Source organism: Curcuma longa, chromosome 21, assembly GCF_044706935.1.
Source record: "Curcuma longa cultivar G26 ecotype Majalengka, Jawa Barat chromosome 21, ITB_CL_G26_1.1, whole genome shotgun sequence".
In the NCBI taxonomy this organism is placed as follows: Eukaryota; Viridiplantae; Streptophyta; class Magnoliopsida; order Zingiberales; family Zingiberaceae; genus Curcuma; species Curcuma longa.
In genome coordinates this window covers 3,352,499-3,380,389 of record NC_133881.1, presented here as the reverse complement: position 1 = coordinate 3,380,389, position 27,891 = coordinate 3,352,499, and the positions used below count along the sequence as shown (strand labels likewise).

General features: G+C 35.7%; 1 protein-coding gene across 2 annotated transcripts in view; it reads right to left on the bottom strand.

The window, feature by feature from the left end:
• Positions 1-27,891, bottom strand: part of LOC141814315 (uncharacterized) — a 47,437-nt gene that overhangs the window by 14,709 nt on the left and 4,837 nt on the right. Inside the window, exons 2-12 of one of the 2 annotated variants that reach the window (XM_074702252.1) lie at positions 24,525-24,740; positions 23,650-24,424; positions 19,551-19,663; positions 18,232-18,440; positions 7,680-7,799; positions 5,433-5,561; positions 5,221-5,346; positions 2,301-2,356; positions 2,115-2,214; positions 467-584; positions 112-324 (exon numbers count right to left, since the gene is read on the bottom strand). In XM_074702252.1, the coding sequence (XP_074558353.1) occupies positions 112-324; positions 467-584; positions 2,115-2,214; positions 2,301-2,356; positions 5,221-5,346; positions 5,433-5,561; positions 7,680-7,799; positions 18,232-18,440; positions 19,551-19,663; positions 23,650-24,424; positions 24,525-24,591 (2,026 nt within the window). In that variant the 5' untranslated portion in view covers positions 24,592-24,740. The remainder of the gene's footprint in view (positions 1-111; positions 325-466; positions 585-2,114; positions 2,215-2,300; positions 2,357-5,220; positions 5,347-5,432; positions 5,562-7,679; positions 7,800-18,231; positions 18,441-19,550; positions 19,664-23,649; positions 24,425-24,524; positions 24,741-27,891) is intronic. The other variant, XM_074702251.1, reaches the window with a different exon arrangement.

The window sequence follows — 27,891 nt, the reverse complement described above, 5'->3', positions numbered from 1 at the left end:
AAAACGTATCAACAAGAGTCAGTTGGCAAGGCAAACTTTGACAATGATATTGCACTAACACCATCACGACAGAACACAAAACCAAAAAATAATGTAACAAATATAAGATACCTATCATTCCTCCTCCAGCCACAAATACTAGAGACTCACTCGATCCACTGCTTCCGCTTCCTAACTCACAAGGAAGATCTGCATCACCGTATTTCCGCCCACCATCAATTAGCAAGCCATTATAAAATCCAGATCCACCCTTCCCTCCATGCCCGGCGCCACCTCCAGCTCCATATTTTAAAAACTTACCCTTTCCAATTCCCTCTTTGCAACCTAGAGAAGAATTTAATGACGGTGATATTAGAAAAAGAACAAAAAGAAGAATTTAATTAGAGTGCATTGGGAAGAAAAACAGCTCAGTAAACTATTATAAATATTTTTGGTAACACCTCCAAATATAAAAAGGTTACATCACCTAACTCTGAGGCACTAATAATGCCTTCTGTATCAATTGTGACAGTCCTTGCTCGGTGAATATGAATGATACTACCACGAATAATGCCACTGACAGTAAGATCATCAACACGGCAGATCTAGAAAATAATATAAACTGTAAATCATGATAATACATAGTTATTCACTTATCCAGAATCAGTATGATGACAAAAGAACAAGAAGAAACAGAAGTACTTCAAAGCTTAGGAATGTCGTATAGAATGCACTAATCAGTCATATATAATACCAAAGAATCAATGCTGGACTGAATTGCTGAAATTCTAAATGAAAGGTATCCAAGCAACAGCATTACTTTCAATAAATTGCAATTCAATATAATGAGTAAAGTCTGTGGCAGATTACTGACCAACTACAATCATTAATAACAACTTGACATTCAAAGGCCCCAAAAGCTGCTTGATAATCATTTGCCTTCCGCAAGACCACTCACTACATATGTGATAAAACATATGCACTTATCTTGAGGTGTGAATAACAATACATGCATCCATGCCTATATTATTAGTACAAAAAAGAATCTTGTACAAGTTTTTAGATATCTCTAGACCACTGGAAATGCCTTGCCAATTACACCACATCTGCAGTATCACTTTGTATCTTGGCATTAATTAACAAATCTATCCATCATTCAATGCATATGGAATGCATGTTATATTCTTCTGTTTTTAGTTTTATTTTGCTATCATAATGATCCAGTTCTTCACTTTTTATCACTTTTACTAAACATAATATTCAATCCTCAGTCCACTTTCAAGTCTGGGATTTCTAGGTCGTGGTATTTTGGCTTATCACTACAATTTAACTCATTAGGTTTTTATTGTGCATTTGATGTCTTTATCTTTTTGTTTTGTACTTTCAAATGAGATGAGGCTTAAATTTGAAAATTCCATGAATGTCCAAGATCCAAACAATTAAACAGCTAAGACTGTAGGAACTTGTGCCAAATTATCCTACAGACGACCTATATGGTTGGGGATCTCTGTGCTGGAGAGGCGGAGCTATATTGGCGCACTAGACAGTAATTTTAGGCTGATGCACAGGGAACACCTATGTCGAGCATGTAAGAACAATGGCCACACACCAGATGATATCTACTTGGGGCTTTATATGGTAATTAGTGAATTTTATATATTTGGTTACAATGTGAAATAGGAAAATTATGTCGTTATTACATGTTTAATGCTTATTTATCAATAATGACTTGTTTATTTGCTTAATTTAATTTGCTTCTCTTTCGTATTTTAATATTATTTAAGTATTGATTGGCCTAGGCTGACAGCCTATTGCCTAGGCAGTAGGCTGACAGCCTACTGCCTACCACCTGGAACTGCCCCTAATATCTTGATTTTTAATACCGATAACATACCAATTTGTCACTGTGCCACAAAAGAGATAAACAACCTTGTGTTTTAAGTGTTTTTTACCATAACCATGTAGAAAGTTTGTACCAGAATGCATAAAGCATCTCTAGGCTTTTACAAACTTGGAGAAAAAAAAGAATAATAAGCTGGACTAACTCTAGTTTCTCTAGAAGGATTGTAATTTACATTCTACAGCAAAAGACCCAAGTAATCAATCAATCACATGCCAAGTTTCAAATATCTTACTTGCAAAGTCAAAGATAGAGAATCATTCACATGGCAATCATCAGGAGGCATGAGTAGTTCTTTTGGGCATGTTTGACTCTCACATAGTGACTGAGTAACCCTGACAAACAAAATCAAATTATGACAATTGATTGCTAACTTTTCCAAGTCTGTAATGTGCAGATGATAATCAACATTTAAACTTACAAACTGCTTTCTACATTCTCATCTAATGGTGCCTGTAATAATGAACCTGACCCAACCTGCTCAGAAAAGGAATAGATGATGATTACAGAATACTGGATTAGAAAAGCTTAGCAGCGAGTAGCATCTATAGAATTAAAACGTCAAACATGATGAATACAGAAGGCCAAAACATGTCCCAGATATACCAAATGGAGCAACAGTGTTCCTGGATTGAATTAAGTGGTTCAACCATACAGTAATGATCACATTTTCCAATTCAAATTGTTATTAGTAGAGAAATTAGCAGTATCATGTATGCCTCTCAATTTAACTGATACACCTATGTTCTTACCGTATCCACTCCTAGAACATTTCAGGCAACTTAGATTACCAAACAAAGCAAATGAAATTAGCTCTGAATGAATTCCAAATATCAAATAAATTCTTCTGTAGTTCTGCGAAGCATCAACATACAGGATATGGGACTAGTAGAATATGGATGCATCAAGGTGGTATATTTCAATAACTCCAAAGATTTGTATATCCCAACTACTTAGTGTCAGTCTCATAAGGTTACGCATGACTCTTCAAGAACAATAACATTCTTCAATTTTTCATGGACGCATCTAGAGCCGTCAATTTGGATTGGACCCGTCGGATTGGCCCGCTCCACCAAACAATTTAAGCAGATTAGGTTGAAATTTTATCAACCTATTTTAAGACGAGTTCAAGTGGGCCGACCCGCCTAGGCCCGCGACCCGCGACCCGCGTGGGTCGACCCGTGGCGGGCTTGGGTTAGCCCGTAGGTTGAGAAAACTTTTTTTTTCAAAATTTAAATTAAAATAGAAAACTCAATGAACTAGTGGGCTTGACCCGTCTAAACTGCAATCCAAACTTTAAATTTTCAACTTGACTAAACTGTAATCCAAACTTAAAAATTTTAATATTTTTATACTTTTTTTTTACAGACTCATGGGTTGGCCCGCCTAACCCGCAACCTGCCTTAGGTTGGGTTGGATTGAAGATTTCCCAATCTGCCAAGTTGGTGGGTCGGCTCGTCCCGCCCCACGATATGATGAATTTCTGACGGATTGTCATGGGTTGATCCATTTGGTAGCTATAGACGCATCTAAACCTTCTCATCTCTTTCCACAAATAGCTAAAAATTAAAAAAAAAAAAGCATGAAAAATTTACAACTAGCAGATCTACATCTTCAATTTACTATTTAATGCCCAATTTTCCTATGATTTTCTCTAAACTTTTGGACGATAAAGCATGATCCGTTCCAAAAAACTAAAGATCATTAAAGAAAATAATTCAAAACATCACCATTGTCATCGTCGACACCAAGACACTTTTGTCCTACTATTTGGGATTATCTACATATATGTTATCCCGTCGTTAAGCTCTATTAAAGGCTATATCAAAAATAATATTACGCCAACACAAGATTGTAATCCCTTATAATATTCAAATTAATTAAACCATTTTTATTGAATTGACTAATATTTTCTCTTGCATCTATCTACCCCTTGCCCTTTTCACTCTAATAAATTCAACACCTCTAACTATGGAACCTATTTGTCATCTAAAAGCATGTCCATAACAACTAGAAATACTTCCTCCCATTTTATCATCCTAAAGTGCCATCCAATTGCCCTTTATATATTAATATATTTTTATTCTATTTTAATAACTCATTCATCCATCTTAGCATTTTACCATATCAATTTTTTGTATGAGCTGCTTCTGTACAGCCTCACTCATCATCTACAAACTATAGCAGATTATTCAACAATCTTATAAAATTAAATGACAGAAATTGAAAATTATACTTCAAAAGGGCAGCCTGGTGCACGAAGCTCCCGCCATGCGGGGTCCGAGGAAAGGATCCATTGTACGCAGCCTTACCTTGCTTTTGACAAGAGGCTGTTTCCAGGATTTGAACCCGTGACCTTTAGGTCACATGGCAGCAATCTTACCGTTGCGCCAAGGCTCCCCTTCAAATTGAAAATTATACTTCAATATATGAAATTCTATATGGATCCTAACCTTTTTTATAGATTGATAACATAATTTATTCTTCATAAAATATAATCTTGCTTTTCTAATAAAACCTCTAATTATCCTAATAAAAACTCTAACAAACTTTTTTAAAGAACTTGAAGACCTTTTTATGAAACTAACTATACTATCAAATCTCATAATTAATGAAATCATGATTAATGATGTATGGAATATTTTTAACCCAATAGTTGTTTATCATCCCTAACTTTGATACATTAGTTCAAAACAATGAACTACTTAACCCATTAGTAAGTATATTTGAAAGTTATCCTTGTGTAGATACGTAAGGCTTACAAAGCAACCTACTCTAGTTTCTCCTTTAAACAGAATACTTTTTCCTTTCATTGAGATACCGCAATATCTTTTTATTTTTTAATATTTAGATTAAATTTTTTATTTCAATTAATATATTTTATATTTTAAAAATATCGAAACTATACCGGCATGGTACGATATGGTACCGAAACTGTATCGTTCCGATCCGGGACCGAAACTTCGGCACGGCTCGATATTTTAAACCTTGCTAGCTACTATTGGTGACACCATAGACACAACACCAGAGCAGGAACTTGAACTTTTAACAATTCATGCAAATGTAAATATTTCCATCATTATTCCATTTATGAAGAAAATCTATGAATAGTCACACTAGAAAGGCTTTGACAAGCGCTGTCTGCCAATTTAGTCATACAGCTAAACAAATCTCACTAGGATGCATATCATATAATTCCACTATTCTTAGAGCATACAACATTTTGACATCCTAGAAACTAATGAAGCATCATAAGAAAATAAAATCATTGCTCAATGATGTAAGTTGCCAATACGAATATAGAAGTATCAACATAAAAAACATCAATAAAAAAAACTTACTTCGATGTTATAAAACAATGACAGAAAAAGTCTCTGTGCTTTGATTTCATCACCACTCCCAGATAATTTGAGAAGCCCTTGACCGTAAACACCCAAGTTGGCATTTGAGGAGATGACAGAATTATGCTGACAGAGATCCATTTCTTGGTAGGGCAGAATGAAGCAGAATGCTAAATTATACTGAATAAATAAATGTGTCAAAAAAAACTTACCCTGAGGACTACTAAATTTCTAGCTTCAAGCACAGATGTAGAAACTTCACTGTTGCCCCCACCATCTATCTGGATTCTTGAGTCCCACATAAGAAGCATTTTAACATACATTCTAAATGCACCATAAACCTTAAGGAAAAAGAAGAAAGATGTTTCACTTAGAAAGTTGACATATCTTAATCAAAAATTACATGTTTATATACAAATCAGACTACTACAACAATGTGTGGCTAAAATAAATAAATAAAATCATGCAACTGAAGTCAGAGACATAAAGTAATAGTTGTCATAATTGTCAGAATTCTTTGGTCTTAAACTGATTATTCCTCGAAGGGGAAATCACAATATCTTTCACAACATCTCTTAAACTGATTATTCCTCGCTGGGCTTGACAACAAAAAAGGCAAAAGGCGCAAGGACAACATTGCAATGGGTGGGATAGACAGTACCCACCCTAACCAAAGGTATTAAATTGAATGGTTTAAACCTGGATTAGGAAAAAATCTACAAAATGCAGTCATTGTACCTGCTTTGATCAGGTTCAAGCTCGACTAGACCAGTTTGAACTCATCTCTGATTTGAATATGGTTCAAGATCAACTCAAATCCTAGCTAACCTATTTATGAGCAGTACCTGTGTATTACTTAAAATTGAGACATACAAATATCACCAATCTAGTTATATGTAGTTGTTACGTATACTTGGGTCAATTTATGATAATTTTGGCAGCGGAAAAAAGGACAGGCAGCATTGCAATGAATAGCATAAACAAACCTACCACTACCTTGTTTGATCTGGTTCAAGCTCAACTAGACCAGTTAGAACCATCTCTGATTTGGATATGGTTCGAGCTCAACTCAAATTCTAGCTAGCCTATTCATGAGCAGTACATATGTATTGCTTATAACAGAGACACAAAGTATTGCTAATTTAGTTATACACAGTTGGTATATGTACTTGAGTCAATGTATGATGACTAATCAAACTACACACTCTGTATGTGTAGTGTAGTTAAAAACTTGCTTAAGAAGCCTTTTTTACTTCTCCTCGGTGTAGGGATTCACCAATGGTCTCACATTCACAAGTCACAACCTTACTAAATGATCATGGTAGGCTATCATGGTGTTTGAGTATGGACATTAAGATTGAGTGCTTGCATTACGAGATGTTGCAGTTGGCAAATGCAGTGGCATGCATAGATGTGACATACCTAGAAATGAGTAAAGAGATGATTTGGGCAATACTTTACATAATTTCTATTATTGTTACTACTAGTACTCCCTTAAAAGCTAAACGACCTTGCTTGCTTCTTGTTTGTTCTGCACATCCTCAATTGTGAGTACTAGATACCAATATCCTTGGTGCAGCCTGCGTATGTCAAGTACAACAACATCCTTAGCAGAGTGATTTTGCCAGAAGAATCTTTATTATTTCCCAATTTCAGTACAGTTTATCTATATGTTACTGTCAAGTATTTTATGAGTATGTCCTTATTTATGAGTTAGGAAACATGTAACAAAGTGACCCTTGAGTTATTGATTGTTAATTTTACTGTGGTTACCAGTTTTAGGCTGGTCTTATGTCAGTGAGGTTATAGTAAAAATTATGTTCTTGCTGAATTTCTATTACCTCGTTTTTGCAGATTTATTATGAATTTTCTGATCAAAGTTATTTAACGGATAAGTTACTAGAGATAGTAAATTGGATGAAAATGCCCTTGTTAACTTACAATATTTTGAGAAAGTATTTGCAACTGTATTCTTTTGTTTGCCAGTCTTAAAGGGGTTTGAGATTTATGGAGATAATTGTGGTATTTCATTTTATGTACATCAATTGACATTGTAGTTATTATGAGGATTAAAAAAGCTTAAGCCAGATGAAAATAGAAACTCATCAGGATGTGAAAACAATAGAAGATACAAAAAGAGAAAACAAGTTAAGACAGTAGTTTGTAGTTTAAAGGCAACCAATAAATTCTAATAGAGTTGGACTAATCAAAATAAATCAAGAATAATATAGAAGATTCGTATGTAACTGATGATATAGCTTAGCATGGAATTCAGTGACAGGACAAAATAATTGTTACTTATCCCAAATAATTAGTGGGATGAGCTCCGGTTATAGTGGTTGTTCAAATGCACAAAAAGAAGTCAATTAGTAGCAAAAAAAGATGATGAAAGTAATAAATATGTATTGAGCTCAAGTCATGCTACTACTACTGAAAAGGTTTATAATGAAATCACATACCTTTATTACAGAATCACTTAAGAGAAGCTCCTCCGCAACAAGCTCGAATTCTGAAACTGGGTAATCCATCAACCCAAAACAAATGCTGCCGCCATCTATCAGTTTAATTTGGCCTCTTACCTTTTTCAACAAATGAAAAAAAATAGCTATATACTCTTGAGGAAATAACAACTGGAAAATTCATTCACCGATCCAATCTCTAATTTATGAAAGAAAGTATAGAGAGAAAAATACTTTTCATTCAAAGTATGCCTCACAACACTAGTTTGTAAAGCAAATCATCTGTCAACAAATGAATTATGGAAAAAACATCTCTTCCAAGATCCATGGATCCTGTAGGCCGGTTAAACTTTGGTAAATGATTTATAGGTAAAAACACCTCTTCCAAGATCCATGGATCCTGTATGCCAGTTAAACTATTGTATTTGCCAACTCTGACAAAACATTTGCATCAGGACATATGAATTGATACAACTAAATAGTCCTATTTTTATACATTTTAAGTAACTGGATGAACCAGTACTATTTGGTAGACCACTAAATTTCCAGTACAGTTTGGTACATAACTAAAAATAGGCACCAATGGTCTCATAAGTCACAAAACCAAAAATACACGACCAAGAAATAATGGAAGCTACCTACTGAAAGTTTTTTTTTCTCTTTTAGCTTGATGCATATGTAAACAAATTTGAGATTTCATAGAAAGCCTAATGTTATATCCAGCATTTAAGTAAAACAATAATAGAGTTAACTGACTCAATAAAGTTGAATTTAATTGGCTAATTGGACATAAAATCTCGACCAAACTAGACACAATAGAAGGGATTATATTGCCATCCTACCCTTCTCATTTTCTTAGCAGGGACAAATCATGGAGAGGGTGGTACCCAAGAAAATCTTTTAGTAGAGGTCATAAGGGGTCTAACCAAGAAGCAATCATCAACTTCAGTATCTACAACCTGGTAATATGAGTCGCATAGATGGCAGAGACTATGGTTAGGGCCAACATTGGTTAATCAATAATAATCAATAGCGATGATTCCAGGTAAATTGTATATTCAGCAAAATATGCTTTGGGTTGAACAGATCCATAATATCCTATCTTATTCTTTCACATTAGTAGTGACCAATCATGGAGAGGTTGGTCCTGAAGACAATCTCTCAGGTGAGGTGGTGAATCAATAAGTTGTGCCTAAAACCTAGCAATCTAAGTCATGTGGTTGGGTGAACATTGGTTAATTAACCATGACCAATAATGATAATCAAAAGGTGGTAGTGAAACTCAATGATCCTTGTGTTGACTTGCAATTATAGACCCATGATTTTGGGATTAGACTGTATGTGCATTGAATAATAGTTTATCATGATTTTCTTTACCTCTAAAGATCCTTCATCATAGAAGTAGGAATTGAATCAGAGCATGCAAAGGTGTATAATTTACCAGGTAGAGATTCATAGCCAGTTGTCATTATAAATAATTAACACGAAATAGCAGATATTCCTTGGAGCAATAATTAGAGGGAATCTTGATGGCTGTAACTTTACTCACACAAGAACTGGAATGTAGAATGATTAATTTGAGAATTGAGTCAATGTCAATATGGTAATAATGATTTAAATTATGCTTTAAACTGAAGTGATAAGAATGTAACCGATATGATTCTTATTCCCATTTTTCATGAGCAGTGGTGAATCATTGAGAAGGTGGAATTAAAGGCAATTTCACGTGAGAAATCATGAGGGTCAAGGCAAGCAACAATCAACATGTAACTACAATCTAGTAATCTAAGTCACACAAATGGCAATCAGGGGTAGAGGCCAATATTGGTTAATTAACAATGGTCAATAAAGGTGATCTGACGATGTATGTGACACTTGACGATTGTATCAACCTGCCATTATAGTTCCATTAATTCAGAGTAAGATTAGAGAACACGTAACCAATAATACTTTATCATGATTTTCTTCAACTATAGGGATCCTTCATCATAGAAGTAGGACCACTATCATTCTATTCACTGAATCAGAGTTGACAAAGGCCCATGATTTTCAAACTAGTTATTCGTAGTGGGTGTCCTCATGGATCACAAATTGGGTGGAGCAAATTTAGCGGGCACCAAGTTCAGGGTATTTTGATATCAAAGTCAGAAATAGGTTGGTCGAGAAAGTTGAGTTGAACTTGATGTTGTCTAAGTGTGGTGGGTTATCAGAGCTATTTTTATATTGACAAAGAATAGTGTATCAGAGTAGATGGTCGATAAGGATCAGATACAATGTCAATACAACTATGTTGTGTGAATTATGAAGCATTGTGTGCTTTAATGTGTGTAACAGATAGGGTGATGAAATGTACATAGTTTTACTCATTTGAGAACCCAAGTAAATAAGAAAGGTGATTCGAGTGTGAAAATAGAGGTTGTAAGTTGTATATCCAATCATATTAATATGAGATATGAGTCAACACCGATATAGTAATAATGATTGAGAATTCACTTGCCCTGAAGAAATCATATTGATCCTATCTTACTAATTATCATGAGAAGAAACCAATCATAAAGTAGAGTGGTACTGGATAGAGGTCGAGAAGTAACAAACAGCAAGTACCTTCAACCTTGCAATCTAAGTCATATAGATCTCAGTCTGTGGTTCAGGCCACAGTGCTTAAAAAACAATGGTTGCTAGCAGAGCTCTAGAGGTGGTTGTAACACTCAATGATCCTCGTGTCAATCTGCAATCATAGACCCGTGATTTTGGAGTTAGATTGAACAAATATTCACCTCCAAACAAATTGTGTTTCTCTTTAGCTCGTAGGATCCTACATTATAGAAGTAGGATCACTAGTGTCCTTAATATTGAATCGGGGATGCATGATTTGCCATCAAGAGGTTCATCATGGGTTAATTCAGTAACATTAATCAGAAAATGTAGATATTTTGGGTCAGCAACTATTCAAGGATATCATATTGTTTGATTCACTTACATCTGTTTCTTGTTTGCTGATTGGTGATGCTCAAAGAGATTGGTGTGTTGCTTTTATCAAAACTAGGGATCAATATTGTTGTATCTAGTAGAAATGTGCAGGTCAGCGAGCTCAATTGAGCTCGGTATCCTTAAAGCATGGTGGGTTATCAACAAATGTTGGTCCATGTAACATTGTAATGGCTTGAAGTTATTGTAATATTAATCAATAGCGATTATTTTATTAGAATCGATGGTTAATAAGTATTATCTGTATATATTAGTTAATATATATTCTCAATTAGGTAGTTGTCAATTAGTCTAATTATAGTTTCCTTAATTGGATTCTTTCCTTCGAAAGAATCTTAATTTGTATATAAATAGACCTCTTCTTATGTAAAAAGAATAATAAGATTTTCTTTTGAGTATTGCAATTAACATGGTATCAGAGTGGCATTAGGTCTATACGCCCTTTCGTCTTTTCCTTTGCTTTTCCTTTCTTTCTCTCCCGTTTCGGCGCTTCGTTCGCACGCGAGTCCTCTCCTCTCCGACACCCGCAGGTGCGACTTCGACACTCGCAGGCGTCCTCTCCGACACTAGCAGGTGCGACTGAAGGGCGACGTCGTCTCCACCGTCTCCCCGCTCCCCATCGCGGCTCGCGAGCAGCCGCTGCTGACGCAGGTGTCCCCTCTCTTCTGCCCCATCGCGAACCTTGTTCTTCGCGGTTTCTTCCTCGATCAAGAGTAGCTTCCACAGCCTTCGATATCTTCCACAGCCTTCGGTAATCTAAGGCCAGTCTTCTCCCAATTTCTTCCTCGATCAACAGTAACTTCAACAGCCTTCGATATCTTGTTCTTCGCTAACGTAGTGAGCCAGCCTTCCCCTCTCCCTGATTTGGAGTAGCGACCTCGGGATTCGACGCGATTCACCGATCGAGCGCATTTCCTCCTTTTTTTCTCGTGCGCTCGATTGTTGTCTCTTGCTGCCACCGTCGGTATTTCTGACTTGCTTCGCCTCTGCCGATTCCGAAAAAGAGAGAAGGCGCCTACAGTTTCGTTTGGAGAACCTTTGCCCGGATCTTCCTCTGTCGCTTCCTAGGGCTTGCTAGATTGTGATTTGCTGGTCTTCTTTCAGTAAAATCTCATGGCTGATAAAAAGTCTTCTATTATGACAAAGGTTGTACTTTTGATATCTAAAATCACCGATTACAAGTTAAATAGTTCAAACTATTTGGATTGGAGTAAAACGGTTCGTCTATACCTACGAAGTATTGACAAAGATGAGCATTTGACTGATGACCCAAGATGATTTAAGACAAACATGGTTGAGAGAGGATGCTCGCTTATTTCTTCAAATTCGAAATTGTATTGATAGTGAGGTAATTGGATGAATTAATCATTGTGAATTTGTTAAAAATTTGATGGATTATCTAGAATATCTAAATTCTAGAAAAGGAAATATCCCCCGAATGTATGAGGTCTGCAAAGCCTTTTACCGTGTGGAAAAGCAAGATCAACCACTGATTAATTATTTTATGGCATTCAAGAAGACATATGAGGAGCTTAATATATTGCTGCCCTTTAGCCCTGATGTGAAGGTTCAACAACGCCAACGAGAGCAAATGACTATCATGAACTTTCTTGCTGGTTTATCTCCTGATTATGAATCAATCAAATCACAAATTCTCTCTGGTTCTGAGGTCTCCTCCTTACAAGATGTATTCAATCGCATTCTCCATACAGAAAATACTACCTCTATTCCACTTAATGGTGCTTTGGTGAGTCGCAATACTAATTATGTGCCTAAAAAATCAACTATTTACAGTGAAAACAAAGGAGGAGGCTCACAAGACATTGAAACTCGAATGTCAAATTCTAATGGTATTATATGCAACTATTGTCGTAAGCCGGGCCATACAAACTTCGAGTGCAGAAAGCTTCAGTATAAAAATCAGCAAAAACATTTGGCTCATATTGCATCCACTAATGATATCCCTGAGAAATCAGTTCTTATCTCCGCAAATGAATTTGCCAAGTTCTCTCAATATCAGGAGTCACTCAAATCTGCATCTTCACTCAAATCTGCATCTTCCTCTGTCACTGCTATTGCTGATTCAGATAACCACAACACATGTCTTGCTTCCTCATCCTCTAAAGGGGTCATTGATTCTGGGGCCACGGATCATATGATAGGTAATTCTAGTCTCTTTTCTATTTTTTCACTCCAATCTAACACTCCAATTGTTACTTTAGCTGATGGGTCTCCTTGTGTTCGTGGGTCTGGCACTATCAATCCGACTCCTTTGTTTTCTTTATCCTCTATCTTACATTTACCTAATTTATCTTTTAATTTGCTCTTTGTTAGTCAATTAACTCGTAATCTTAACTGTTGCATCTCATTTTTTCCCGATCATTGTTTATTTCAGAATCTTTTGACGAAGAAGATTATTGGTAAAGGACATGAGTCTGGAGGCCTCTACATTCTTGACCCATCTGTCCCAAAATCCCTTGCTTGCTCGAGTATAACTTCTCCTTTCGAGGCTCATTGTAGGTTAGGTCATCCATCTCTTCCTTTGCTTAAGAAGCTTTATCCACAATATAGTAGGGTGTCTTCATTAAATTGTGAGTCATGTCAGTTTGCAAAGCATCACCGTCTTAGTTCGAGTCCAAGAATAAATAAACGTGTTTTTAGTCCTTTTGAGTTAGTTCACTCTAATATTTGGGTTCCTTGTCCTATTTTGTCTAAACCTGATTTTAGGTATTTTATCACTTTTGTAGATAATTATTCTCGTATAACCTAGTTATATTTAATGAAAAATCGTTCTGAGTTATTTTCTCTATTTTGTGCATTTTGTGTCGAGATTAAAACTCAATTCAATACGTTCATCCGTACTTTACGAAGTGACAATGCTAGGGAATATACGTCTAATCTATTTCACTCTTACATGAGTCAGAATGGTATACTTCAAAAACCTCTTGTGTTGATACTCCATCCCAAAATGGTGTGGTTGAGCGTAAGAACAGACATCTTCTTGAGACTGCAAGGGCCCTTTTATTTTAAATGAATGTTCCTAAATCCTTTTGGGCAGATGCGATTTCTACAGCTTGTTTTCTCATAAATCGCATGTCATCGTTTGTTCTTCATGATGAGTTCCCTTACAAAATTTTATTTCCTAATAAGTCGTTATTTCCTGTTACTCCTAGGATATTTGGTAGTACTTGTTTTATTCGAGATGTTTGTCCACATGTCACTAAGTTAGATCCCAAGTCTTTAAAGTGTATCTTCCTTGGTTATTCTCATTTTCAAAAAAGTTATAAGTGTTATTGTCCTATTGGATGCAAGTGGGTGTTCACAGTTAAAGTCAATCCGGATGAGTCAGTTGCTAAACTAAAAGTCCGTCTTGTTACTAAGGGCTATGCTCAGACCTATGGTGAGGATTATTTTGATACTTTTTCTCATGTTGCAAAGTTGACGTCTGTTCAATCATTTATTTCCCTGGCTGCTACTCATCATTGGCCTTTACATCAACTTGATATCAAGAATGCTTTCCTTCATGGTGATATTCAAGAGGCAGTGTATATAGAGCAACCTCCTGGTTTTGTTGCTTCAAGGGGAGATAGGGCGAGTTTGTCGTCTTCAAAAATCTTTGTATGGTTTGAAACAGAGCCCTCGTGCTTGATTTGGAAAGTTTAGTCAAGTTGTTGAGAAATTTGGCATGATGAAAAGCAAGTCTGATCATTCGGTGTTCTACAAGTAGTCAAGAGCTGGTATCTTTCTGTTAGTTGTGTATGTGGATGATAGTATTATTACTAGAAGTGATACTATGGGAATTTCAACTCTGAAATCTTTCATTCTTACTTAGTTTCATACAAAAGACTTAGGGGTGCTAAAGTATTTCTTAGGCATTGAAATTATAAGGAGCAAAAAAAGTATATTTCTATCTCAGAGAAAATATGTTCTCGACCTATTGAATGAGACGGGAAAGTTAAGGGCAAAGTCTTGTAGTACTCCAATAACTCAAAACATGCATCTCACAGAAGATGGAGAACTATTTGAAAACCCTGAGAGATATCAAAGATTAGTTAGGAAGTTGAATTATCTTACTATAACTCATCTAGATATTGCATATTCAGTTAATGTTGTTAGTCAGTTTATGTCATCTCCAACCGTTAATCATTGGGCAGCGTTAAAGCAATTTTGTGTTATTTGAAGGGGGCACCCAGACGGGGTATCGTATATAAAAATCATGAGCACACCCATATTGAAGGTTTTTCAGATGCAGATTGGGCAGGTTCTAAAATGGATAGAAGGTCTACTTCAGGTTATTGTATTTTTGTTGGAAGAAATTTAGTCTCATAGAAGAGTAAAAAGTAGAATATTGTGTCACGATCTAGCGCAGAATCAGAATATAGGCTATGGCACAGTCTGCATGTGAGATAATATGGATATATCAACTGTTAACTGAAGTAGGGCTTAAAATTTCAGTACCAGCAAAATTGTGGTGTGATAATCAAGCCATTATTCACAGTGCATCAAATCGCGTGTTTCATAAGCGAACTAAGCACATTGAAATAGATTGTCATTTCGTTCGTGAAAAAATTCAATAAGGCTTGATCACTACAGGATATGTGAAGACTAGAGAGCAACTAGGGGCATCTTCACAAAGCATTAAATGGGGTTCAGATTGATTATCTTTGCAACAAGTTGGGCTTGATTAATATTTATGCTTCAACTTGAGAGGAAGTATTATCTGTATATATTAGTTAATATATATTCTCAATTAGGTAGTTGTCAATTAGTCTAATCATAGTTTCCTTAATTGGATTCTTTCCTTCGAAAGAATCTTAATTTGTATATAAATAGACCTCTTCTTATGTAAAAAGAATAATAAGATTTTCTTTGAGATATTCCAATTAACAATAAGAATCATGAAGTGGTGTCGATATGATTACATTGTGTGAAGCAAAGCATACTTTTATGTACTTTGCATGTGTAAAATGTGCATGTAAGGTGAGAGCGCTGAAAAATATGTAGTTTTACACATGTGAGTACCAATATGTAGGAGAGGTGCTTGGAGTGTTAAAATAGTAGTAGTAGTATATCCAATCAGATCAATTTGATTGAGTCAATATCCATAAAGAAATAATGATTTAGACTATGCATTGACGTGATGCATCATATTGCGATTTAAATGATCCAACTGACTCTTTTTCATGAGTGGCTGATCATTGAGAAGGCGGTAATGAAGACAAACTCCCAGAAGTGGCAAGCAACAATGAGCAAATTAAATACTTACAAGCTGGCAATCTAAGTCACATAGATGGTAGATGGTGATTGGTCCAACATTGGTTAATGAGCAGTAGCCAATAGCAGTGGTCTGAATCTAATTGTGATACTCAACAATCCTTGTGTTGACTTGAAATTACCCATGATTTGAAATTAGAGTGAGGAAGAAACACACATCCAAAAACATTTTATCATGTTTTTTTCAACTCTGGAAATCACCATAAAAGAAGTAGGCTCAATAGTATCCTATTCACTGAATAAGAGTGAAAAGGTGCATAATTTGCAAACCATAGATCCGTCATTAGTGTCCTTGGGAATCAGTGAAAATAATTGGAAACCACAGAGATTGGGTGGAACAATATCTAGAGGGTATCCTAGTGTTTCATTCGCTTACTATTGTGCCTTGTTTGTTAATTGGTGATGGCCAAAAAGATTGATGGTTGTTTTTATAAAAAGTACCAATAGGATCAATATTAGTGTACCTTGTCAGCATATCGTTATCAAAGTAAATTATTTAGTACTGATGGAATCCACGTATCTCCACAATGATATAATATTGTCCACTTTGAGCCTAAGTCCTTGTGGTTTTATTTTTGGACTCTACTCAAAAGGTCTCATTCCAATGGAAATATCTTCCATCTTATAAACTCATTATCTTTTCCATATGTTTTTAATGTGGGACTTTGATTGTAACCAAACAATTCTCCCCTCATACGAAGGAAGATAGTGTTTATAACCATAACTCTAATACAATTGTTAATATCAATTGTTAATATCGATGGAATCCAAACATCTCAACAATGATATGATATTGTCCATTTTGGGCCTAAACCCTTGTGGTTTTATTTTTAGGCTCTATCCAAAAAGTCTTATTCCAATGGAGATATCTTTTACATTCCAAATCGGATTGATTTGGGAGTAAGTCAATATCAATATATTAATAATGATTTAGATTATACCTTAACCAGAAGGGATCAGATATCGATCCATATGATCCTATGTTAGTGTTTTCTGAGTAACAACCAATCATGGAAACGGTGACACTATAGATTATCTCTGAGGAGAGGTCGTGAGGGGTTGGGGCAAGCAACATTTAGCCAGTGAAGCATCTACAACTTGGCAATCTAAGTCACAGATGATAGAGCCTGTGGTGGGGGTCAATAATGGTTAATCAACAACCATTAGTAGTGGTAATCTGAAAATGGAGTGACACTAAAGGATCCTTGTGTTGACCTGAAACAATGGCCCATGATTTTGGAGTTGAAATGAGGTAGATGTGCACCTCCATTAACATTTAACATGAATTTCTTCAGCTCTGTAGATCATTCATTATACAAGTAGGGGCAGTAGTATCTTAGTTATTGAATCAAAGTATGCAAAGTTGCATGATTTGCAATCAAGAGATTCATCATTGGTGTCCTCATGAATCAATGGACATTAATAAAAAAAAAAGTGAATATTGGGTGGGGCAACAAAAGTATTTAATGTTAGATTCCCTTGCCTCCGCATATCTTGTTTGCTAATTGGCTTAAGGCCGAGGTGATTAGTTTGTTGCTTTTATCGAAAGTGCCAACAAGGTCAATATTGTTGTGTCTACTTGCAAGTATTTCAATATCAAAGTCAAACATGTATTAGTCAATCGAGCTCAGTTAACACCATGAAAGTGTGGTGGGTAATCATCCATGCATGGACAGTGTAACAACGTTTTCTATATATGGCATAAACTTGGACAAAAGCAAGTAACGAGCTAAGTGATAGCTATCTGATGTTTACCTCGCAGCAGTAAGAAAAATTAAACTCTAGTACAAAATAAAAAACCAAAAAAGTGCTGCTGGGGTAAAACTCCTGGGATGCTCAAGATTCTCAGTAGACAATTTACAACAACCTCAAAAGTTAAAATGCTTGCTCCCTGCTACTGTGACATACCAAAAGGGATTTGGTTACAAAACATAATCTAATAACAAAGACGTTAAAGACTGAGAGAAAAAGAACTCAAGACTCATTTAAAAACTAGAAGCAATACTATATAATTTAGAAATTATATGGTAACAACAGCTAGGGATTAGCACGAGTGCATGATTACTAGATATGACATAAACCTAGACAAAGGCATGTGACAGTGATGCTGATAGTGTATCAAATGTTACTAGTTCATCATGAACAACTAGACGATAATAAGGCAACTAAATATATTCAAGTAAAAACGTTTTGATCTAAGTCCAAGCCAACAAAGCAAGATTAATAACAGAGAAGCATAAGACACTCAACAAATTAGCAAAAGAATAGAAGTAGGATAAAAGGAGAGAACCTGCACTCTTGTCCAAAGTAACGGAACTAAAGCTTTTGCCTTGGACTCCACAAAAACATTGGACCAAAGTGTAGACACAGGAAAATCAAGAAGAGGAGTTTCAGTTTTTGTTGTGAAGTTGTCATTGCTGACCCTAAGACTTTCTAGCGCCTTATCAAAAACTGTGCCAGCTGCACCAGCATTTTCAGGACAGCCATTACTGAAACCACCTGAAAAAAGAAGTAATTGCAAGAGATGAAACAGTAAAATAATTATGCAACAAAAAGAAAAAGATTATGACTGAAACAATTTAAGCAAAGCAACAAATCAAGAACTATGCAATTTTTTAACTCTTACAATCGGAAGAAAACAAATCCTTTACAAGGGCTCTATGCCTAACCTATCTCCCATATATCAGAAGCAAGTAAGAACAGTACCATCCCAAACAATTTTTTATTGAGACACATCAACATGCAAAGAGGCATAAAAACGACAAACCTTTGCACTTAAGAAAAGACATAATATTCTTGGAGTAACTAAGCAGCATAAAAAGATATACTCTTTAAACAAACTCAAAAGGATAATACTACTAGATGAGGATAATATGAGAAAATAAGGCAAAGTTAAATAATGTGAATATATTTTTCAAAGTGGACAACAAGCCAAAGACTTTGTCAAGCACTACTAAGCACTAACACAAAAAAAGAGACCCTGGAAAGAGCTCGAAGAGAAAAGGATAGTAAAAGTGGCTTTCCTGATGAGAATATAACATATAAGAATATGTATCAAGAATAAAAAATATTGGATTTTAAAAAATTGCTAAACAATGTCCATAAAAAGCATCAAAATTTGATTTCAGATTGAGTGGCATCAGAATTTTGTCTCAAGTATCATTTTCACTAATAAAATTTAACATTCAATCTGATTTTTGTTATTAGAATTAAGGAAAACAAAGAAAAAGTTAGGTAACTTTGCAGCTTATTAGTTAGAGAATGCACAATAACAGATGAAGAAATAGGCATAAAAAACATGAGATAGGCATAATTTAACCAAACTAGACATCCATACAAGCTAAAAGTTACAGTCAGTATATCAACCCATACAGCTAGAGGAGTTCTTGGGAGAAACATGCTGAGTTGTAGAACCCATTAGGAGGTTAAATATCAACCAGCAGCTCACCTTCAGTAAATCCCACATAAAAGTAGTTCAACAATAACCCTAGTCTAAACAGAAGTGAGAGTTGAAAATTGAAAGATAAAGATTGTTATACCAAATATGCTTATTAATTATATATCATGGAAAGATTTCCTTTGAATTTAATCCATCCAAGTAGTACAAACCATGAGCTGTGATCTTAACATCTTGTATGCTGTAACACTCTAGAGAGATTCGTCCACCGCCACCTCCACCCCATCCGCTTCCACCAGCAGCACTAATAATACCAGTTCCCTTCCTAAGCATTGAGGTTGGAAGTGGATGAGTGTGCAATTATAGAACTCCAAAAGACAGTATGATTGGCAAGAATGTAATGTACAACACAACAATAGAAAGACTATAGCGTAAATGTAATTCTACAACAAAAAATAATTGACATGAATGGAGTTAAGAGTAAACGATGTGGAAATGCTACTTTTATAGAAAAGTGATTCCATGTGTCATTCTTATGAGCCTATTAAGACACCATTTTTAACATTATTAAAGCCATAGCTGGAGCATACCCTCAATGGGTGGATGTTTTACAAGAATGAAACCAGCATAATTTTTGTGAACCTAACAAGGCTCATCCAGCTGTCTTCCACTGACTACACACCATCCTTAATCATGGAAGTAATAAAAAAACTTGAATCCACATGTTTTCCCTTCAATTTATGAGACCTTAATTTTTAACAACAAACTTTTCAAGTGCTACATTTTTCGATTGCATGATTTGGATGCATACTAGTGTTAGAATGAATCAGTTTCCATAATCTTTCATAACTTTTTACTCCTTCCTAAAGATAATAGCAGTTTTTTACATGACATCATCCAAAAGCTTTTGGGTTTTACAGCAAGAATGGTCAGCCAGCATAGTAGCCCAACGCAGTGGCAAGGAGCCTGCTTTTGCTTGCATATTATATACACTTGATATCTTTTCGCCATGAAGTAGGCTAAGACTGATCCACCTTGTATTGTTTTTGGTATTTTCTTGTGCATTTGTTCTTATTCTACGACAGGAGATAGATTCAACCGCACTAGTTCACAACACAGGAGATTCTACCTCCTAGAAGAATTGAATTTCCATATAGAGCAGGTCATTTGAAGGCATGACTTCTGGTATCTATTTTTATATAAAGTAACCTTACCAGCGCTCTTTTGTTAGTATTGATTTTGACAAGCAATCCTAGAGCAGCTTTCAACACAACCAGTGGTATTAGAATATTTGTGAATGTACAAGTGGTATCAAAGTGTAGATTGCCAAATTCTTAGAGTAATGCATCTAGGTCTTTGTAGAGGGTGGAGCAATTAGCATTAGAGATAGACAAAGTGTTCATCCGATGGTAGAGACTTCAACAGAAATATGAGGGATCTCTATTCCAATGTTCGATTGAAGGATGAGTTTTTCATTGTGGTGACTAAGTATGTCAGATTTGTTGGCACAGAAGAGTTTGATGGGTACTCTACTTGGCAAGCAGAAGGACATGCCATCAGACATCATAGAAAGCAATTAAGAGATTATGAGATTAGAAGTAGTCAATAGCATCAGATTTTGCCATGCATAATGTCATTATATATGGTGGTCAGTGAGAAGACATCACAAGGTGTGATGCAAACAATAAATATATTCTAATGTAGCCACATCATCAGGTGTCAAATGTCATCAGCATAGTTCAATATGCAATTTGAAAGTACATATTCTAACATTCTCTAAGGTGTACATATACTAACAGTTTGGAACTGAATAGTAGATATAATTCATGCTTAGCTAGTCAAAATAGAAAAAACATTCTAATTAAGATGAGAAGCTTGGTGAAGGCATTAACAATTCATTCTTTTCCTTAGTATCTCTTAAACATAATATCCCAGGGATTTGAAGTAAGCAAATATGAAAAAAAAATTCTAACGTATTTTAAATATAGAGAGGAAAGATAGGTTATGCATCAAATTTGAAGAAACAAAAAGGGGAGAATCGAGTGAAAGAAAAAATTTTGGCATCTACTCCATTAGAAGAGCAACTAGGAAACATGTGTGAAGAGAGAAGATGATGGAAGAGCGAGGTTTTTATGTTGACCAAGAAAGAGAGAGAAACTAGCCTCTCTTTAATGGTATAATTAATTGATTAAAGACATGAGAGAGGCATTTGGTGATGGAATTAAGGACAGTGATTCATCTTGAAAAGGAATCTGGAACACATTAGAACACAACATTAGAGAGAAGATGGTTATGGTCAACATGTAGAGTCGCAGGTGACAATGATCCGCAACATGTAGAGTCACAGGTGACAATGATCCAAACAATCAAAGTTGATGCATGAAAGGCAAATGTCAGACTTGAAAGCAGTGATCGCTGATTCTATGCTCGAGGAACCAGACCACTGACTACAATTGTTACTGATTGATCTGTGTATGCTTTGATAAACTGAAAAGAACAAAGATAACAGCAAAAAATGGAAAATGTGAACGCTTTGATATACCAAAATGATGTGCCTGAACCATCAATTGAATGCTGATCAGCATCTGAAACTCTTGTTGAGGGCGAAGGAAAATCTTGTTGTGAATATGCAACTGGTGACAGGGAGCAAATGCTTCGTGTGGATCCCTTATATGCTCAAGAGTAAAGCGATTGATCCTGAAGATCCCTTGAAGGCAGAACCCAAGGCAAAGGTCAATGGGCAAACGTTGCAACAGCATCCTTGAAATACACTCTTTCATATTTAGCTTTAGTAGTTGTTTCTTATATTTACTTCTTGTTGTTAAGTTACCCGACAAGAAGCGTGCGACTAGCAAGATGCACATTTAAGATCTGGTGGAAAACAGTTGATCAAGGGCTGGGATGAAAAGGAGTCTTACATAACGCTTAACCCATAAAAATTTATAGAGTTTTCATGTATTCAGATCTGATGGTAGTTTTTGTTATTGAACAGTACACAGGAAAATGATCACAAGGATGGCCTCTTGCTTTGGTCATTGCTCTAAGCTCGATAAGGATCACATCTTAAAGTAGTACAGAACTACTAGAATATGGAGTTTCTTCCCTAAGTACAAGACAATGTCAAACATGATAACCAGCTTTCCTGAAAATATAAGAGACTTAACAAAGAATTTCCAAGGTACGTTCTCAAGATAGAATACAACTCTGAAGTTGTACTTGTGCATAAATATGAACAAGAAATGAAGATGTGAAACTGTGTTGCTTAAAAATGCAACAATTTCAAAGAACACAAAATGCAATCAACTTTAAAAATAAAAAATAAAAAACTCCAATATCTTTAATCATTAGGACAGTCACCATCCTCAGAACTCTACAGCGAGAGGATGAATTAGAATAAACAGATGCAGATGGACTAACTAGAAAGAATCCAATAATGCTTCAAAAGTGTTTCATGCAATCGCATATGCACCAAATGTATCCCAGTGCTTCACGGCACCAGAAATGCCAGCATAAACATATAGTCAATCGCATATTAAAAATTTATTGCTAATATTAAGCTAGTTTATTAATTTTGTCAAACTTTACACAACTTGAAATAGATTAGACAGACTAGAAGGGGGGAAAAAAGACAAACAAACTAACTGGATCAATCAAATCCCTGAGGTATTTATAAGGGAAAAGATCCATTGCTATAAAAGAGAAAATAGCTTAGAAAAAACAAGTTTTGCACATAAGATTTAGAAACTTGAATATGATTTCTATTTTGTTATCATAAATTATTTATATAATTTTTTATTTTGAGAAATCCCTTACCAATTGTGAAAATTATGTTTTCCCAAATGCAAGTGATACTAAAATATTTTTTAGAATTGAATGCAATTCATCTGCAAATGCTTTAGTATAACATATGCATCAAGAAGTGTAAATGCAACCACATGCTTCCTATCTATAATGCACTTTCCAATAGCTTGCATCTAATGTTGAAAAAGATGAATACAATGGCAAAAAAAAAAAAAATTCAACAATGATTGTAAATACATCTGCATCCATAAAATACATGAACCATGCACTAGCCCGACAACATGCTGCCTACATATACTTTCTAAAAGCCTGCAACTAATGTCAAACAAAGATGAATAGCTCTAATAAACATATCATATTATCTACAAGAAACTAAAATCTTACAATATCACATTCACAAGCATATGGATTCAAATAGAGGCAACCATATCAAAATTCACAAGTAAACCTAGAAGCATAACAACAGAAAGCAAATAGAAAGTGTTTGTACAGAGCAGCAGGGATTCTCACAGCTTGAATGCATGGACAATGATGCTTCCTCCAGATCCACCTCCTCCTTTGAGACCTCCTTTTCCACCTTCTGCAGTAACTGATCCATCCAATTGCAATGTATCATTGATGTTGAAGAGAATACAGCCCCCACCATCACCTCCATAGTGGTTTTCAGCAGATATGCTACCTCCCTTACTCCCATAACTCCTTGGCCTAAATAACGTTGACCATGCATAAACATCCCCACCCCAATTAGTCTTGTTACTTTTTACACAAGAAGCACCACGACCCCCATGGCCTCCACCAGCACCATCGTAACCAATAGGGGTGCCACTTGTCTGGGAAGGTGGCGATCCACCCAAGGATGATGTGTTTATTGTAGCATGGTGATCCAAAGAAAGATTTTTAGCAACTAAACTAACAGATCCTGCTACTATGTTTGCATGTTCACTAATTTTAATGCTTCCAGACATGTGAAAGATAACTGAGCATCCTTTAATAAGACATATGATGGAAACATGAGGGGAAACCTCAATGTTTCCTGACCCATATACACAGAGATCTCCATCTAAATACAAACTTGAGTTCAGTAGGCAAGTTGTATTGAAAGTTCCAAATCCTTTTAATTGCTGACAAGAGCCAGAATTATCCTCATAAGATAAACAGAATGGATCTTCATTGCCATACACTAGGTGTTCACTGTATGCTCCAATGAAATCCGGAAATAGGGTTCCAGGACTTATACCCTTGGAATGCTCAAGTACAAAAAAAAGTATAAAAATACAAAATTTTCCTGCATGGTACCAACACAAACACCCAAATTTTAGAATGGAATACAGGAAAAAAATTAAACAAGCATACTGCATACTTTAGCAAATTGATTGCCTTCATACCATAAACACTGAAATTCAGACTTTGCTTATTTGTTTGGAGATTCCTCTTCTCTAGTGCTTCAGGCATGAGATAGCTTTGAAAAGCTAGGTGCTCTCAACGGTAATGCGTCCTCTGTACAAACAGGGAACTTCAGATGCTCACGCATCCTCTGCTCGCTAGCAAACTCGACCTATCAATTATTTGCTTCCATATATGGTGAATTGATAGAAATGTTTCTGAGCAATATATAGACAAGTAAATATAACTACAAAGTGGATCACACTGTTCAAATGAAAATTTTAGAGTCTTCAAAAAGCATCAATAAATTATTTAGTAGTTCAAAATCAAAATGCTGCTCTATCATCTAAATAAAGCATGTCTCCTGAGCAAAGTTAGAACAGTGAAGATGTTTCACACTCAGACCACAAGATTGAAAATATAAGCAAGTTTTTGTTTCAATATAGCTAGGACTCACATTCAGAAGGTCTATTCCTTATCAAGAACTGCTGTCCCTACGTGAAATGGTGAGAAGTTTGGACCTGGGGCAATTTGTTGAAGCTAGTTGGAGGTGTTTGGTAGGAAATTCTTCTATTTCCTGACCATATCAGTTCTTGATGCATAGGAGAGCTTGGAGGATCCCTGGAACAAGGTGATCTGGTATTCCAACTCTACAATTAAGGTTAAAGTCTTCGTATGGTAGACTAAATACTAAGGGCATACTCAAAAGAAAGGGAGTAACACTTGGGGAATTCTTGTGTCGTGCACTAGGCAGATTGAGGAATATCATGTCGCATTTTCTTTAACTGCCCATGTCTTCAAGCAGGATGGCACTATGTGCTCTGCTCTTTCTTTTATGATGAATGAGCTGATCGTCGACTAGAGCATGGGTGGATGCTGCTGGGCATCTGGGCAAAGATACGAAAAGTGGTCAACTCCATTCAAGCAAGGCTTCATAGCATCTAGTGCTTTCGATGCTTGATGGTGTTCAGTTCTGATATGCCAGGGTTTATGCAGATTTGGTCCCAGTTGCTTTTGGCTCTGGAGAGTTTGGGTCCAAGTTGCTGGATGGTTTTCATAGCACATCTAAAGACTATCCAGGTTATGTGAGCTCCTACATTGCTGAGTAGTGCTAGAATTGTCAAACGGACCAACTCATAGCTAGGCGGGCCAACCCACTAAAAAACCATCATATGACGGGGTGGGGCGGGGCAGGCCGACCCACCAACTTGACGGGTTGGAAAATCTCCAACCCAACCCAACCGAAGGCGGATTGCGGGTTAGGCGGGCCAACCCACGGGCCTGTCAAAAAATAAAAAAATATTTAAAATATTAAAAATTTTAAGTTTGGATTACAATTTAAATTGATCAAGTTGAAATTTTTAAGCTTGAATTGTAATTTAGACTGATCAAGCCTACTAATTCATTGAGTTTTCTACTTTAATTTTAAAATTTAAAATAAATAAATAAACTTTTTCAACCCATGGGTCATCCCACATGGGTCGCGGGTCTAAGTGGGTCAACCCATCTGAAACCCATCTTAAAATGAGTTGATAAAATTTCAATCCAACCCGCCTAAATTATTTGGCGGGCCAGACCAACCCGATGGGCCCAACCCAAATTGACAGCTATAAGTAGTACTCACAACTTCTTTGATACTCCATGACAAGCAGATTTGTTTCAGGACCGCTTAAAACTCTTGGTGTCTTTATAAATACTTGTAACTAAATGAAAACTGAGTAGGAGAATGCTTAGTCCACTCAAAATCCTTTTTTCAGAAATATATATATACATATAAGAGGAATATAACACTGTAGAATTGTCAAATGATTTCCTCAAGGAAAAACCACAGGAAGTTACGGAGAACTGATAATATTTAGCAAAGTTATGTAGACAGGAATAGAAGTATAAAGCTTTTACATATTAAAGTACTGAAAAAAGTTCATCGAAGTCATATCAAAACACTGGGAACTAGTCTTAAGTCCTGAATTACTGAAGATCATGGCAAGGTTCTTCTTTGTATTTGATGTTTTGCTAACAAGTCACAAGTCCCCACTATTTGGATCCGCCTTATATTCTTCCCATCGTTGAACTCTAAGTGATTTTATATGCTAAGAATATCTAGATATTTTAAATGTTTTAGTTGCAACAAGTAAATTTAGTATCTATCTACCTCGAACACCTTCGACTTTAATCAGTCTAATGTGGTCATTGTGTATCCTTTTGACAAAGGAGAAGTTAACAATATCATCAACATATTTTAAAGGATCAGTTTGTTGTTAGCTGTCAGGAAACAACACGTACAAAAATTAATGTAGTGGCAATGAGAATGCTAAAACAAGTGGGTAGAGTTACTAAGAAATAAAAGGAAGAAGCCAATATTTAAAAGAAACTAGGTGTGGTGCAAATCTAATGGATAATAAAATAAGAGGAAATAGATTGAGATGATATGGCATGTTCAAAGACAACAAATAAATTGTACAGTTAGAAAAGTTAAACCTACATGGAAAATATATAGAATGATCAATTGCCTAATTAAATGATTACATTCACAACCAGAAGATCTGAGCTTCTATCGAAAACTAGTATTGTGTTACCCAACAACTAAGATTCAAAGGATCTGAAACTATATTCAGATGATTTAGTGATAAATGACTACCAAGAGCTTCTGTAGTTCTGAAATAGGCATGGTTGTTTGGAAAAATGGAACTTCTTTTCTTTCCAAAAGGATCATGATTGAACATCTTTCACTTCTTTGTTGTTAAATTTGTGTGATCATATATGGTGTACCAATATGTTCTCTAGTCCATTCAAGTATAACTATGAACGGAAGGAAGGTAGAAAATATCCTCCACTAGATTGGCTTCAATTTTTGTGCAATCTGTCTCATTTTTTTTTCCTGATTGACCTTTACATTATATATCATTTAGCATCTTACCAAATTTGTTTTCCCCTTTTATGCATTTCCTTTTCTACTATATTGTCGCCTCTATAAAATAAAAGTGGCCACTGAATTATCATTATCAAATACACTTTGATCCTAATCTAGTCATCATAAGAATTTGCATTGAGGAGACGCCACTTTGAAAACTTCTTGCTCTCCCTTTCTCAAATCTGACTTCAAGACCCTGCTACTAGATTTGGCAATTCATCCTCTCGTTGAGTCTACCACAGCCTTTGTGTTTGTCCCTGCTCTCCTCTTTGGACTCCTATGCTGATCTTCTCCCTGATGTTCATTTGCATATCTAGATTGATTCTGTTGATCCCCATGGCTGCCCAGTTTTTTTATTTGCTCAAGTATATCCTGCCCTGCTGTGGCTGCAAAGAACCAAATCTGCTAAAAAAGATAGTCATGCAATCTTGAAAGGTGATGAACTCCATAACTTCCTG